At 47.9% G+C, this 17,214-nt stretch overlaps 1 protein-coding gene across 3 annotated transcripts in view; it reads left to right on the top strand.

Annotated features, from left to right (window-relative positions):
• Positions 1-17,214, top strand: part of elmo1 (engulfment and cell motility 1 (ced-12 homolog, C. elegans)) — an 85,091-nt gene that overhangs the window by 22,229 nt on the left and 45,648 nt on the right. For all 3 annotated transcript variants that reach the window (XM_030346324.1, XM_030346323.1, XM_030346325.1), the window contains exons 2-6: positions 6,815-6,990; positions 13,811-13,851; positions 14,281-14,353; positions 14,498-14,548; positions 16,133-16,302. In XM_030346324.1, coding sequence (XP_030202184.1) covers positions 6,913-6,990; positions 13,811-13,851; positions 14,281-14,353; positions 14,498-14,548; positions 16,133-16,302 — 413 coding nt within the window. In that variant the 5' untranslated portion in view covers positions 6,815-6,912. The remainder of the gene's footprint in view (positions 1-6,814; positions 6,991-13,810; positions 13,852-14,280; positions 14,354-14,497; positions 14,549-16,132; positions 16,303-17,214) is intronic.

Here is a 17,214-nt window from a genome sequence, read left to right as displayed (position 1 = left end):
GCGCCAAACAGAAGATAGAGGCAATGTATATAACTGATTGTTGTGCATTGTTGTGGATATGTAGGCTGGTTAGTTGTGGTTGTTTGTGGTCTTAGTGAAACAGCTTTGCCTTGGAGTTGGAGAAGTTGGAGTGATTGTGTGAATGTGCGAGAGAGAGCGCACCTGCCGTGGTGATGTTAAGCTTGTTGTGGGCTTATATGTGATCAATGATGTATCTGTCTGATCGTATTAGCTGTAGATGGATGGTTAAATAATGTCACAAGATCGGGCATACTGCAGGCTCTCATTTGCAAATGCACTGATTGTGTGCCCGTCTCCAATATGCTATATACCTGGCATTTATTCAGTTCATGTTCTTCTGAGTGCGCAAGAACGGTGCCAATTATTGTCGTGTTTGCATTGTAATGCACAACTTTGCCCCTCCCTGTTATAAAATAACGTGCATCCCAACAACTTTAGCCAATGCAGGCTCCTATTGCTTTACCAGTGTGTTTAACGTGTGTGCGTGTGTGCGTGTGTGTGTGTGTGTGTGTTGTCATGTAGGCTATAGATATAGATTGATTGTCTTGGCTTGCTTGCATCCACGAAATATTGTAATGTTATGGCCTAGCTGGCTACTGCATATCGAGAACAATCTGGGGATGAGGGCATCCCCGAATATTGACAGGTATTTCGCACACTGCCATCTCAATATGACTAATAGCCGCGGCTATTAGTTCCGTACGGATTCCGTACGGAATACTTGCACTTTTACCGCGCCATTCTAGGGCCGGATTGTGGCCTTCTTGGCTTTCCATAGGTTTCCTCCTACTGCATAAAGCAAAGTGTCTCTCCCACGGAGGTTGGTCCTTACAGATACCCGTAGTTCTGACTTTAAAGTCAGAATTCTGACTTTTTTCTCAGAATTCTGAGATTAAAGTCAGAATTCTGAGATTAATGTCAGAATTCAGATTTTCTTCCAGAATTCTGAGATTAATGTCAGAATTCTGACTTTTTATCTCAGAATTCTGAGATTAATGTCAGAATTCTGACTTTATTCTCAGAATTCTGAGATTAAAGTCAGAATTCTGACTTTATTCTCAGAATTCTGAGATTAAAGTCAGAATTCTGACTTTTTTCTCAGAATTCTGAGAATAAAGTCAGAACTTAATTTTTTTTTACATGTGTGGCCCTAATCCTCTTCCGTATTTATGGGCTTGTACACGATATCTGTGTCAATAAAATGCCGCACATTTACACGATGTGTCAAGAAAATGCCGCACAGTCACACGCGCTTGCGCAGGCACGTTAGTTGTCATTCTCTCATAGATTTGATTTGAGATGTAGGCCTACATGATTTATAAAAAAAAACATCCCAAAACACCTGTAATGTTTTGAATATGAATAAAGTTATGAACAATACAGTTGAATAATTAATAGTAATCCAAAAATAATTATAATTTCCTATACGTAAAGAAATATCCGCCATGAATTAATTCAGAAAAGGCACAAATTGTTGAATAAAAATTCACGCTGACGCTTGACGCTTAAATTTCTTCTGGGGGGGAACCCAATCCGTCTACTCTACTCTAAAGTTTTAAACACGATTAATTTCACATCCTGAAAGAAGACCGCTGTGGAGCATGCTCTATTCCCCGCGTCACCATATCATGTTTGCGCCCCATCACTCACACGCGTCTCTCTGTTGGGTTCAACAGAAACAGAAGAGGATGTCAGAAGTGGTTGAAAAGTTTTGCGTGTTGTGCGGTGTGTGTCGCAGCTGCCTCTCTTCCAAGTGCAAAGTTATCACACACTCACCGACCACCACCCCCACCAACACCACCTCAACCATCACCCCCACCACCTCCAGAACCATCACCCCCACCACCTCCACAACCATCAACCATCACTCCCAGTCACCGCACCAACACCACCTCCACCATCACCCCCACCACCTCCACAACCATCACCCCCAGTCACCGCACCACCACCACCACCACCCATCTCACCACCATCACATCCTCCACCATCTTCACCTCCACCGGCGGACCACCGGCCACCACCATCAACACCACTACCACCCACCTCCTCAGCCCCACCCACCACACCACCACCAAACAGCATGGGTCCTCACATTACCCATCATGAATAATTGAGTTGAACCCAAACAGCGCCCCCACCCTCCACCCCCCACCCTCCACCCTCCACCCCCCACCCTCCACCCTCCACCCTCCACCCGGCCCTTCTCCTCTTACACTCTGAACCCTTTTATTGATGTTCTGCTCCCCTTTGCTCTGACCTCTGCGGGATCAGGACATCCTCCCCCGCCACACACACACACACACACACACACACACACACACACACACACACACACACACACACACACACACACACACACACACACACACACACACACACACACACACACACACACACACACACACACACACACTGCTTCAAAAGGGGAAACATGAGAGCCAGGTGTTTGGGGTATTTTCAGCTCATTTTCCAGATCATTCTGGGGGTAGGGTAGAAGGGGGCAACCTGACCCAGCCCTCTATCATTAAGGGGAGGGGGGGGGGTGGATGTCTGATTGTTGAGACGGAGATTGTTCTGGTTCAACAGAAGTTTAAATGACCGGAGTTTGCCCTTTTTTGTGTGTGTGTGTGTGTGTGTGTGTGTGTGTGTGTGTGTGTGTGTGTGTGTGTGTGTGTGTGTGTGTGTGTGTGTGTGTGTGTGTGTGTGTGTGTGTGTGTGTGTGTGTGAGACACATGGCAATGTCTCCCGTGATAAAAAATAATCACAATGAATGACCTTTTCCCCCCTGCCCTGTCAAGATAAACGCTGTGCCAGTGGTGACTCTGATCAGGTGCGTTTGTGAAATGCATTGACCTTTACACCCTAGGTGAAGGCGTACAGGGCAAGAGATGGCCGACGCTAAATCTTCCACAGCGGGTGCGGTTCAGCCCCCGACCCAGCACCTACTCGTTGGCTCCTTCCAGGGCTTGTTATCGTATGCGGTACATTACTGTAACTAACGCAAAGAAACATAGGCCCGGGGGTCATTTCACAGGCGGGTGGTACTCTGTGTGAAAGTGATTCTCTCTGCTTTCTGTTTCTCCCGCTCTCTATTTAATCTTAATATGATGCAGCAAAATGTGCCTCTTTCTTGTTGAGTTTTAGTGAAAGGCATCACTCTTCAGAAGACAGCTAGTCCCAATGAAGAGGGAGGGAGAGGGAGCTGGGGTAAGGAAGGCATGGATGGAAAGGGGGACATAAGTCTGAGGGAAAGGGGTGAGGCAGTCTGAAAAATAGAGGGAGGAGTGGGGGGGAAGCAAAGGGGATGCTATGGTGTGTGTGCGTGTGTGTGTGTGTTTGTGTTATCCAGAGCTTCAGAGGATGCCTAGGAGAAAGATGCGCACACTGTCTGTACTGCAGCTTGTTTAATTCATTAGCCTGCCTCGTAACTCGTTGCACACCAGAGTACCTTTCAGTGTTGTGGTTTCTCTGATATCGAGTGAGACGCGGACACGCACACATACACACCGATGCGGATGCTTGATGCGCTCGCCCCTCTGATATAACGGGTGTTGGCAGTCACCAGCCGAGTCTTCGTGATCCATCCACAGTGTAAATAGGTTGATGTGAATCATCAGAGTCACTTCAGGGATTGATTATAAGGGCAAAGCAGTCCCAGGAACACAATGGGAGGCTAAGATACTCACACAGGCACTGGTGTAATTACTGCTCATCTCGTACTCGCTTACTCATCCACTGGCTTATGGCTGTGTTCTTAATACACTTGCACACTCGCGCACGCACACACTCATGTACTCACACACGTACTCACACACACACACTATTGTCAAAGCTCAATATGGAGCCTCCTTCATGTGTGTATTTTGTAATTGAGCATCCTGCATGATGTAAACGACCATCATCTGCTTGGTCTGAACGGCATTAAGTTCGATCCATCCATGTGACTGGAGCATGGAGGCACAACTGACCAATGAGTGAGGGGGTGCATGGACGGGTGGCTGTCGTCGAATGCGGCAACAATGCCAATTGCTGAAAGAGTGAAAGAGCATCGTATGTGCATTATACAAGCTTTTATTTTTACTGAACTCAATCAACAGAAAGACAATTTGGAGGGACCAAGACAATGAGAAGGAGGAGGAGGAGGAGGAGGAGGAGGAAGGTGGGGTTCATGGTTCCAACACATGCGAGCGAAGAGGAGGAGGAGGATGGGAGAGACCACTCCGGTGATTGTCAGGGCGGCGTTTCCGTGAACCCAGCGGCGTGTTACGTAACCCGCAGTAAACACTAATCAAAACACATTCAGCGCTCGTCTCCTCCTGCCTGGAGGAGGAGGGGTTCAGAGTGAGGAGAGGCAGCCCGGTGACTCATTCTAGTCAGGGAAGGTGGGGTGGGGGGGGGGGGAGGGAAAACAAACGTGACTAGAGTTTGACGACAGCCACCTCTCCGGCTATTGATGATGGAGGCAGTGCCATGGCAACGGGCCCTTGAATTAAGGCAGTGTGGTGGATTATTATGGGCTGACTCACACGCTGCACGGCGAAAGCTACACCGAGGGACGCTGCAGCTCGCCGTCCAACGCCGCCTGGCCGTGAGGGGCCACCGTGCACAGGCGTGGCCCCCCCCGTCACGCTCACAGGCTCCTTGTGCGTGCCACGTGCACGGCAGCGGGGCGAGCCGTCGCCTCGCTCTTCGGCGTGCATCGCGAGCGGAGCTTAGATATGCAAATGGCCCGTGAGGCTTTGGGAGGAGGGTAGCCGACGGTACAGACTAGGGGCATGGTGTATGCATGTGCGATGCATGTGATACGTGTATATCTTCCTTGCGATCTCTCTCTCTTTGTAGATAGCTAGATCTAGATAGATCTACATAGATACATTTAATGAGGCTCATTATGCCAGCCATCATTGGGTCATTACATTATATATTTATATATCTATAGCTATACACTGTATCTATATCTATATTTCTCCATCGTATGAGGGGAGATAAAGTGTGTGTTTGCATGTGTGTATATACACACACACTACCTCCCTCCATGCGTATATCTGTATCATCTTCAACATCATTGTGCGTATAGTGATGCCTAATGAGGCCTATTAAATGCACCCCAAATGGCCCGACGCCAGCGCTGGCTGTGTGGCTGGAGCCGGGCTAGGGTCTGGACTCACAGCCCAGCACCAGGTCTGCTAAATGACTTATCAGAGGAAGCCACGGGGGGGGCTAGGACAATCCGCTCGCTTGTTGCTCTGTCAGATATACACCCCCCCCCCTCCTCAGCAGCACAGGGACGGAGGGTGTGTTCTCTAAGCCCCTCATTCTTGTGCCTTCTGTACGCCGATGACAGAATCTGTGTTGAATAAATATTCTCCTCCTATGGTCTCTCTCTCTCTCTCTCTCTCTCTCTCTCTCTCTCTCTCTCTCTCTCTCTCTCTCTCTCTCTCTCTCTCTCTCTCTCTCTCTCTCTCTCTCTAAAAGAGAGACTGTTTCCGGCGAAGGTTCAGAGAGCACCTGCAAAGAGAACGTGGTCATGCATGCGTATGAGCGACCGATCCGACATTACGGATTCAATGCAGAAAATAGCTTTTGGTTTTCTAAGACAGACGGGGCTATCTTCTTCTTGGGCTGACCGTGGGAGAGGGCTTGTGTCGCTGTAGAGATCCCCCACCCTGTAGACCACGTTGAGAGTGAGGCCTGGTTTACAGACCCCCACCCTGTAGACCACGTTGAGAGTGAAGCCTGGTTTACAGACCCCCACCCTGTAGACCACGTTGAGAGTGAGGCCTGGTTTACAGACCCCCACCCTGTAGACCACGTTGAGAGTGAGGCCTGGTTTACAGACCCCCACCCTGTAGACCACGTTGAGAGTGAGGCCTGGTTTACAGACCCCCACCCTGTAGACCACGTTGAGAGTGAGGCCTGGTTTACAGACCCCAACCCTGTAGACCACGTTGAGAGTGAGGCCTGGTTTACAGACCCCCACCCTGTAGACCACGTTGAGAGTGAGGCCTGGTTTACAGACCCCGAGCCTGTAGACCACGTTGAGAGTGAAGCCTGGTTTACAGACCCCCACCCTGTAGACCACGTTGAGAGTGAAGTCTGGTTTTCAGGGTGGGAGAGTCGTGTGAGCAGGAGTACCTCGTGCCGTTATTCGTACACCGATCGGAAAGGTGTCTCCTCTGAGGTTCACAAGCTCAGAGCGCACGCACGCCGTATCCGTGCCATCGTCACGGCAACTAAAAACTCTCCCTCGATCCCTGTGCGTGAACAGTCTGTTAAAAGCATCCCCGACCCACAGAGGTACGCGTGGTCCCGTGTAGGACCGAGATGACCCACGTTACTATGCATAGCCCAGTATGCACGTTCATTACTTTTAGATTTGTAGCAGATGTTCAGTGCCTCTTCTATGTGTTCACTTTGCTTTCTATTTTTTGGTACATCCCTTGTATATACGAGTTTATGCATGAGTTTCCCTCGGTACTTAATGTTTCACCTCATCTTACATCTGCGTTGTAAGTCAGGAGTTTTCGCACAACTTGATTAATGAGCTCAATTTTCTTAAACTTCTCTCTCTCTCTCTCTCTCTCTCTCTCTCTACCTATATCTCTTGATCTCTCTCTCTCTCTGTATCTCTCTCTCTCTCTGTCTCCTCTCTCTCTCTCTCTCTCTCTCTCTCTCTCTCTCTCTCTCTCTCTCTCTCTCTCTCTGTCTCTGTCTCTGTCTCTGTCTCTCTCTCTCCCCCTCTCCCCCTCTCTCTCTCATATGTATTCATGTCTTGTTTTCCTGTGTTTTGCAGGTTTGGATGAGCCTGCTGTTGTGCTGAGACAGAGCGCTGTGAGGCAGCGCTGCCCCCACCCACCCAACAACAGACCCTAACCCCCACCCGACCGGGCCATGCCGCCCCCGGCAGACATCGTGAAGGTGGCCATCGAGTGGCCGGACGCCTTCCCCAAGCTCATGGAGATCGACCAGGTCAGTCCTGGTACCGCCCGTCTACCGGGCGAGGCTACAAGGGGTACAAAGACACACCTGTTCAGAGTCAGCAGGACTCTGCTTAGCCCACACCTCCTACGCAGGTGGCACTCTTTGTATGTTGTACGTCCTGGCACTGAATGTACACACTTATTGTATGTTGTACGTCCAGTATGTTGTCCGTCCTGGCACAATTTTTGTTTTTTATAAAAATAAAAAGTACTTGGTTGTGTAGCATCTTATCCTAGCTATCTTTGTTGTACACAAGCAATGAGTTAACCTAGCGACTGTGCTTCTGTGTCTCGGCCGAGACGAGCAGTGACAGAAAGGTTTCAACATGTGAACGTGGAGGACAGGAATGTCGTTTGAAAAACATTCCTGTGAAGCGATACGATCAAAAACAAGGAAAGCTACAAAGTGCAAAACTTAATTCACTCGTAAGCCGCTTCGGACCCAGGAGTCTGCTAAATGAGTGAACAGTTCAACCGATTACAGCTAGTTGATGTACGTCACCTTGACTTGAGGTAACACTCACTCACCCACTCGCTGTTCATCAGCCTGAAATGGTTCCCATCGCAGACACCAGGGTAACCTTTAATCTCCGTTTCGCAGGATTCTGAAAGTGTACAAAGTAGAAGGTATTCTGCGTCATGAAACCAGATATAACGCCCTGAAGGTGCTCGCCAAACATTTCCACTTCAGACATATCGGATACAGTAAGGACACGGAGTCAGGATCCATCCCAGACGATGTGATTCTTTCAATACGACGGCTGGATATGGAGTCTGTGAGCCCCTGTCCTCGTTCAGCAGGACGTTGGGACAGCCAGATAATCTGGTTTCCCTCAAGTGAACCCCCCGTTTCAGCCCGGAGAGATCCCCCCTCGGGTTCATAAAGGTTTTAGGAGAAGCGTCACTTTGGGCTCGATAGGAACGTCGGCGATGGCCCGATGGCAGACTTTTAAAAATGCATGCCACAGTCGCTCGAGCGAGGTTGTACAGCCAATAGGAAACGACAGCTCTGGAAAATTCCCTTTTTTTCCCGGAAGTAGCAGGATTCTTGTATTTTTTTTGTATTCCCAAACTTAACAACTTTTTTATATTTTTTGGTCAAAAGTAAGACAGGGTTACTTTTATGAACACCTGAAGTGTTTATAAACAAACAAGCATCCCCCACCCACAGAGGTACCGTAGTCTCGAAGCGTTTATAGAAAAACACTTCAAAAGACCAAAACAAACCGTTTGGTTCAGTTTGAGTTGGAACTAACCCTTTAATAATAATAGTGATAAAGCTTTGCATTTATACAGGGCTTCTACTGCCCAGCGTGCGTGCATGCATGTGTGTGTGCGTGCCTGCGCACGCGCGTGTCCACTACCTCTTCCTATCATCCTCCTCTTCACTCTTTTGTGTTGGAACTGAAACCCAGCCTCCTCCTCCTCTTCCTCCTCTTCCTCAGGCTCATTGTCTTAGTCTTCCCCTTATCCCTTTACTCTCTGTCTCTGTCTCTGTCTGCTTGTCTCTCTCTCACTCTCCTTATGTCTCTTTCTTTGTCTGTCGCTCTCCCTCGCTCTCGCTCTCTTAATCATTCCCGTGCTATCTCTCCCGTCCCCCCTCTCTTGTTCTACCTCCCTCTTTCCGTAGCACCCCATCTTGTTCTCTCTCTGGCTCTCTCTCATACAACAGGCCCTGCAGCAGCATATGGCCGTGTTAGTAATTCGCTGAGGAGAGGGATTCTGCCAACACTTCATGTCCAGAGACACGTGTGTGTGTGTGTGTGTCTGTGTGTGTGTGTGTGTGTGTGTGTGTGTGTGTGTGTGTGTGTGTGTGTGTGTGTGTGTGTGTGTATGTGTGTGTATGCGTCATGCATGTGCGCAACATGCGTGCCTAATTTTTGTAAGGTTTGCATATTCATGTAAGTGTGTGTGCAATGTGCATGTGTGAATCCAATCAGTTTTTTTTCTTTCTATGCTCACGTCAGATCGTGTATCTGTTTGTTTGTGATTGTTTGTGGGTGTGTGGGTGTGATTGTCTGTGGGTGTGTGTGTGTGATTGTCTGTGTGTGTGTGTGTGTGTGTGTGTGTGTGTGTGTGTGTGTGTGTGTGTGTGTGTGTGTGATTGTCTGTGGGTGTGTGTGTGTCTGTGTGTGTGTGTCGGGTGTCTTTGCAGCATTAATCATCCTGTGATCGCGTTGCATCTGCACCGCACGTCTGCAGTGCCTCCTAGGCTTTAGCTTGCACACACAATCACTTGCTAGTGATTGTGTGTGTGTGTGTGTGTGTGTGTGTGTGTGTGTGTGTGTGTGTGTGTGTGTGTGTGTGAGGGGGGGGGGGGGGGGGGGGGGAGGGGGATGGAGTATACAAGCACAGACAACAACAAGAGAGAGGAGTGTTTTCAACGCTACTGTTGGTCAGGAACAAAAAACAGTGTTGGAAGTGTCGGATGCGGGGAGAAGGAAAGAGACCGGTTCTGCTTTCAGTCGATTATTGCCGCCCTCGCCGGCGCCGTCAGACTGCATTTGAAGCGTGTTCAACAGAAAGGCATCCAGGATTTCTCTACGTCCCTTTGTTCAGTGGAGCCACTGGGTGCTTTCAAATGGAGTTTTGACTGACCTTTAGATGGACCTGTGTTGGTCGCTGGTGGCCGGGCTGATCTGAGATCACAACAGTGGGAGGCACGCTTGCAACCGCAGAGGCAAACATATTTTTCTAAGCCTGACAAAAAAGCAAATGCATATCTAATGAGTGCATAGAGATGCAGTAGTAGTGAACCCTTATCATTGGGTCCAAACGCAGAGACTATAATGACTTTGATGAGGTTTTGAATGATGACGGCATAAAAGAAATATTTGAGCAAACTACAATCTCAAGGCAAATGTATCGATAGGAGTCAAACCGCAAGGCTATTCGTATTACTTTCAGTGGTTTTTTATTGTAACAGCCCACATTCTAACTATAACTAATAATGCTGTAACTGAATGAATGAGGGATTCAAAGGCTTGTTATGAAATGCATGACCTATGAATCTTTCTTGCAAACGTATTCATCAAGTTGTCTCTTGAGTAAAGCATTTGAAACCAAACACGAGGGTGGAAAATATAACAGAAATAAATATTATCCCACAGATATACATAGAAGCTGCATTGACGGCTTCAAAATCATGGCTGAGATACATCAGCGTTGCGTACAGACCGCTCGTTGCATCTCTAATAAGGCGTGTATATGGCCATCGTTTCTCCCAACACATTTCTGCCTGGACCACACCCAGGTTGAGACAGAACTGTGTTGGGCAGACAAAATCATGTGATCGTCCCGAGTCCAGGTGTTCTCACCGCCGCTCTCCCTGACACTCAGAGACCCACACCTGAGGCTCATCGGGTCATTAGTCGGGTCATGACCCTGCCTTCTTCCACCTGGTTGAAAGAGTGATGCTTCTCCCCAAGAGGTCAGGCAGCCTGTGGGGCCGGCAACGTGACATCACAGCGCTCTCTCTCTCTCTCTCCCTCTCTCTGTCTCTGTCTGTCTCTCTCTCTGTCTCTCTCTCTCTCTATCTCTCTCTCTCTGTCTATCTCTATCTCTATCTCTATCTCTATCTCTCTGTCTCTGTCTCTGTCTCTGTCTCTCTGTCTCTCTGTCTCTCTGTCTCTCTGTCTCTCTCTCGGACCATGTAGGGCAAACGCTGGAGCGACTGGTGTTCTGAAGCAGACTTGCGTTTGATCATTTCTCTTTCATCCCTGAACTGTTTATGAACGGTTTATTCTCCCCCGTCTCTCTCACCCTCTTTTCATCAAAGATGAAAGTTTCTTTTTTTAATTGCGAGCCCGGGAGTGGATCCTCCCGTCCGACTGCAGGGCCAGGGTCAGAGCCAGGAACTACCTTGGTGGCTTATTAAGTGTCTGTGAGCTGGGAAACATCCAGTTGAAGCCATGACCTCTTGGAATTGAACGTGTTTATTGGTGAATTGGTTAATGCCGGGCAACAGGGTTTCCCAAAGTGTAGATATAGCTGAGGACTGTCGACGCCCGCCTTTTTACCACTATACCCACTGTGGTTATGCATCCTGCGTGCATTGGTGAGAGTCCTGGGCCTTTACTGTTGGGTGCTCATCTATGGTAGTCATGGTAGTCAGTGAGAGGTGAGGGCGAAGAAGAGGAATTGAATGGAAACAATGGATATTGAAGAGGAGAGGAGAAGAGAGCAAGTGACGTGACTATGTATTGTTTGTTTATACCTCAGGCTGGGGGGGGGGGGGGGGGGGGGCGCTGAGGAGAGGAGAGGGAGGGAGGGAGGGAGGGAGAAGGGGTACCACCTAATTTGGTGGCTGACAGATGAGTACTGCAGGGTTTCGCCGGCAGCTCTCTGTGTGTGTGTGTGTGTGTGTGTGTGTGTGTGTGTGTGTGTGTGTGTGTGTGTGTGTGTGTGTGTGTGTGTGTGTGTGTGTGTGTGTGTTGTGTATAGCAAGTGCACTATGCTAAGTTCTTTACATGTGCATATATGCCATGTATGCCAACGGGGAACTGCCCGTTGAAAGGGGAACGGAGAGAGACGATTTGGTTTTCAAACGAGCTAACCTTCTTGGTTCACACACTATGGCTGCTAGAGATCAGATCTGCACGTTGGAAAAAGGGCATCAGTCGATGGCATGTCCAGGGTCGGTTGCCATGGTTTCGACACAGTGCCAGGCCTGTTGGCTTGTTGAGTCGACGCTCGATCTGAATGTATGAGCGCACCGCCCCTCCGGTGCGGACGCAACATCCTCATGTATATTTTGAAGGGGGCTTAATCTTCAAGGCGTCGTGTTGCTGGATCCACTGCATAAGGAGAAGTGGGCACACACACACAGACACACAGACACACAGACACACACACACACACACACACACACAGACACACAGACACACGACCAAGCACGTGTGCACAAACATACACACACACACACACACACACACACACACACACATACACACACACACGCACGCACACACACACACACACAGACACACAGACACACAGACACACGACCAAGCACATGTGCACAAACATACACAAGCGCGGTTGCCCCACACACACGTACACACGTACACACAAACAGGTACACAAACAAACACATGTACAAACACGTGCGTACACACACGTACACGTAGCATCCTCTCTGGTCCTGGCTGTCTATCTCCCGGGCTCTGCTGTTTATCTCCTGGAGCTCTGAGATTGTGATTACGATATAATCCGACCAGTCACAAATCCATTTCACCGCAGACGTTGGTTTGGAATTGAACTTGGCACTTTTGATTTGTTGCATTGAATCTCTTAGGACGGCGATCCCATTCCTATCGGTTTCATTAATTGAGGAGGGTTCAGACAGAGGAATCTGATTGGCTGAAAGCAGGGGGCACTGGCTGCCGTACCGGCGTTTAAACCGTTTAAACTCAAATCAGCGATGGGCCATCTACCTGATAAATCCTTAACGTGACTATCATGTCTCTCACATCAAAGCCCATATGAAAGCTATAAAAGGGGATCAAATCTTCCCGAGGCTGCCCCTTTAAATGCTGATCCTCCACTTTAGACACGCCACTGTCCGCTTCTAACTGTGTCCAAATGCAACCGCTCCGCGTGGGACAGCGACCGGCACAGCACTAAGGTGTCAGCCGCAGGTCGCAATCCCCGCAGGTCTGCTGGGATTGTTCTGCGGGCCAATTCTTGGTGTTATTTGGTCACGGGGTTGAGAAGTAGATTTTTTATTTAATTTTTTTAGTGAAACAAGGTGTGTAACCTTTTCTATCTACCTCTCTATGTGCCCCCTTCCTATCTGTTTGCTTACTAACTCACTCACTCACTTACTCAACACTCACTCACTCACTCACTCAATCACACTCACTCAGTCTCTCTGGATCTGTGTGTGTGTGTGTGTGTGTGTCTATTGTGCGTTCTATTTCAGTGTGTTTACGTCTCCGCCCCCTCCTCACCACGCTGTTGTTATTTTGTCCTTTTGTTCCTCTCCCTTTTCTCCTGATTCTGTGTTCCATCCCTCTATCCTTCAATCAAAGATGACCCTCCCTTGCTATTGTTGCTGTTTCTTCCCCCATCTCTTCTTTGTCAATACAGCTTCTTCGTGTGTGTGTGTGTGTGTGTGTGTGTGTGTGTGTGTGTGTGTGTGTGTGTGTGTGTGTGTGTGTGTGTGTGTGTGTGTGTGTGTGTGTGTGTGTGTGTGTGTGTGATTCATTCATTCTTTGACTATGTATAGACCGCACTGAAATTGTTGGCACTGCAAAGAAATCGTCCATGGTGCTTCATGTAGCGTGACTGGTATGCAGATGTTGACTGAATTGCTTGCCGCGTATGTGCCGGGGCATCAACTCAGGAAAGCTGGGAATAACGTGTGTGTGTGTGTGTGTGTGTGTGTGTGTGTGTGTGTGTGTGTGTGTGTGTGTGTGTGTGTGTGTGTGTGTGTGTGTGTGTGTGTGTGTGTGTGTGTGTGTGTGTGTGTGTGTGACCATGTCACCAATTCAACTTTTTATCCGCTTAGCTTTTATCAAAACCCGCTTGCATTGAATACAGATACAGTTCATTATATAGCAGGAGAGCTTTCCTGAGAGCAGTCCTGAAGGGGTCTGGTGTGGTCCCTGTAGGCTGGGTCTGTCTACTGAACTCCAGCCGTCTCGTGTGGTCAAGCCACCCCAGAGGAGTGCTTAAAGGAGTCTGATAAACACGAGTCTGTCCCGGTGCCTCCAATGAAAATAATTGCAGGTTACTGCAAGATAAATGTTGTCTCATGAACCCTCGTATTGCCCGTGGACTAAATTGAGGTTTGCTTCGCTCCACAGAAAAAACCTCTCTCGGCAATCATCAAAGAGGTGTGCGAGGGGTAAGATACGTTCTTTGTAATTATTATTTTATATTTCTCCCCGGTTGTCTCTCTGCAAGACACACACACACACACACACACACACACACACACACACACACACACACACACACACACACACACACACACACACACACACACACACACACACACACACACACACACACACACACACACACACACACACACACACACACACACAGACAGGCCTATGCGTCTCCAAACGCGCGTGCCTTCGGCTTTAAATAATAACAATGCCTCAAGGTCTTTTGGAGAGCTCCTCTTTGTCTCCCCGGTTTAATTCCATTAACTGTACTTTACAAAGTGTGTGTGTGTGGGTGTGCTATACTTTGCATACATAACTTTTCATATATGGTGTATCTGCAATCACTGTAATTCAATTGGCTGGTTCTTGTCTTCTGTCTCAAGATGGTCTTTGGGCAGCCACGAACACTTCGCTCTGCAGCTCGCCGACGGCACAAGATACTACATCACTGAGAAGGTTTGATTGGCTCTGCGCTCATTATCAATATGCAAATATCAGCCTCCGGGTGGAGGAGGGGGGGGCGACGCAGGAGGAGGAGAAGGTGGAGGGTTGCTGTGCTCCAGGGTGCCACATCATTATGTTTTTTCTTGTGTTCCACAGAATCGCAACGACATCAAGAACGGGTCCATCCTACGCCTGACCACTTCTCCGGTGAGTCTTGCACACACACACACACACACACACACACAGACACACACACACACACACACACACACACACACACACACACACACACACACACACACACAGACACAGACACAGACACACACACACACCGGTTGGGTGGGCGTATGTTTTAAGGGGCCTGTTGACGTACGAGCAGTGTGCCCACGGGGGGGCGTGGAAGCAGGGACCACCAGGCCAACGCCCCCCTTGCTCTCGTTGGCTCATCAGCAGTGAGGTGGAGGGGGGTGACATTTAGGGAATAATTGTGAAGTGGTTTGATTGGCCACAGCTCTGGAGATGCAGTCCTATTTCCGTTCAAGGGCTCCTCCGGCCTGAAGGAAAAACAGACCACACCAAAACCTAAAACATTTACTTTTACTTTTTCATAATAATGGTTTTATTGTTATAGTTTATACTTCGGCAGTTGCTTTTGTTGATATACATAAATATCATTCTGAAAATATCAGATCAAAGTCAATCGGTCATCATTATAACTGCACAGTCCATGGTCGTTGACTAGTCTGAACGCACACACACACATCTGTGTTTGTTCGTGTGTGTCTGTGATATTGTGCGAACATGACTTTGATTCATTACAAAGACAATATTTATATTTTCCACCTCACTGCATTGATCTAACCAACCAGTAGTTCTACCATTTTTTCTTTATTTAAAAAGTTTGCTTTCCTGCAAGCACTACAATTTGTTTCTTCCCGGCTTAACTATTCTGTTTGATACTGCCATGAATTTGACTGGAAACTAACCAAAAAGAAGAAGACTTGTTAACTTAACCAACAGATTGCCATTGCTTTAAGGAATGTTTGTTTAAGGGTAATTTCACTAGTAAACTAAAATATCGGGTCTGCGATTAGTATATTAATAACCGCGGATAAGCGGTTTGAAGATGAGATGAGATGAACTAAAGTACATCATTTATTTTCAATGTTTTGGTGGCCCAACCACAAATTGTGTGCATTAAGGCACGTTTGCTTAAGGATCTTTTCCCTTATTTGGTTTTCAAATGAGCTAACCTTCTCGCTTCACACACTATGGCTACTAGAGATCAGATGTGTGGTTAGCATCGTGCACTTCCTACACACAACGCAAACACACACACACACACACACACACACACACACACACACACACACACACACACACACACACACACACACACACACACACACACACACACACACACACACAAACACAAACACACACAGACAAACACACACAGAGCTGCCGGCGAAACCCTGTGGTACTATATATCTAGTGTACCAACAGCAACCTTATCTCACAGGTATCTGAACTTGTGATCTAGAGTGCATAGAATATGTAGGGTTATCACCTTAAACAAAAGTTTATGTATTATGGTAAGTTCAAGCCTAGGTCAACCTGCCATAACTACATTTTAACCTGCCTTTACAAAGTATTATTAATAATCATTTCAGTATTCTTTATAGCGCCTTCCATCAGGACCCAAGGCTCTTGACATACAGGACACCAAACATTACCATAAGGAACATAACGTGTTGTTCCCCCCGCGTCCGTCCCGCTACCCCCACCCAGTCGCTGAGCGCCTCCCAGCTGCACGAGCGCATCCAGTCGTCCAGCATGGACGCCAAGCTAGAGGCTCTGAAGGACCTGGCCAGTGCGTCCCGGGACATCACCTTCGCCCAGGAGTTCATCAACCTGGACGGCATTTCTCTGCTCACCCAGATGGTGGAGAGCGGCACCGAGTAAGTGGCCCCGCCTCTTCCCCTTCTGCCGCTGATAGCGGTTACAGGACACTACAAATACTCAACAACGTAGTGTGGAGTATTTGTGTAGATTCGGTTTTAATCTGGAAGTCCAAAAGCATTTCCGGGGTAAAGACATCTCTCGCATAAGCATAAAATGAGTCTCCCTTTTGGATTAAGTAGGATTGTTTATTTTCATAAAGGTTATTTATTTTGTTTTTTTATCTTAAAAATTACAAAAAACCCAAACAAAATAATAAAGTCTAAACCAGCCTTTTATGAGTGAGAGATAGTCCATCGTATCTGTCATCCTTCCAACACAAACATACCTTCAAAGCCGGGAGCCTTTGAAGACGCGCTGTGCATTCTGATTGGGTCTCAATGAAGGAGCTGACCAACCAGCTGCCTGGAATGCTCGATGAGCCCCGCCCACCTGAGCATATCCAGGTGTTTCTTGTGCTCTGATGTTCTTCTGTAGATACTCATTGGTCAGGAGGATGCTGCTTCACTGTACTGTACCGTGTCCTGCTGAGCACATCCAACTGTGTGTGTGTGTGTGTGTGTGTGTGTGTGTGTGTGTGTGTGTGTGTGTGTGTGTGTGTGTGTGTGTGTGTGTGTGTGTGTGTGTGTGTGTGTGTGTGTGTGTGTGTGTGTGTCTTTGCGTGTGTGTGTGGCAGTTGAAGGTTATGGGAGGCAGAGGTGTCTCCTTGGGTAGATTTCATCATTCGTTTTTCCATGTCGGCCTTTCATGTGTCTTTGCTTGTGTAAATGTAGAAACGCATATATTTGAGATCTGCATCACCAACGAGCATGTCATGTTGATATGTTAGTTTTAATTTGGCTTTTTTTTTTTACCTAGAAAGGTCACTGCCCAGCTTGTGAGAAGCCAACTCGCACATTTTATGAGACTAT

Source organism: Gadus morhua, chromosome 22, assembly GCF_902167405.1.
Source record: "Gadus morhua chromosome 22, gadMor3.0, whole genome shotgun sequence".
Taxonomy (NCBI): domain Eukaryota; kingdom Metazoa; phylum Chordata; class Actinopteri; order Gadiformes; family Gadidae; genus Gadus; species Gadus morhua.
The sequence above is the reverse complement of the archived record's forward strand: the minus strand, read 5'-3'. Positions and strand labels throughout refer to the sequence as shown.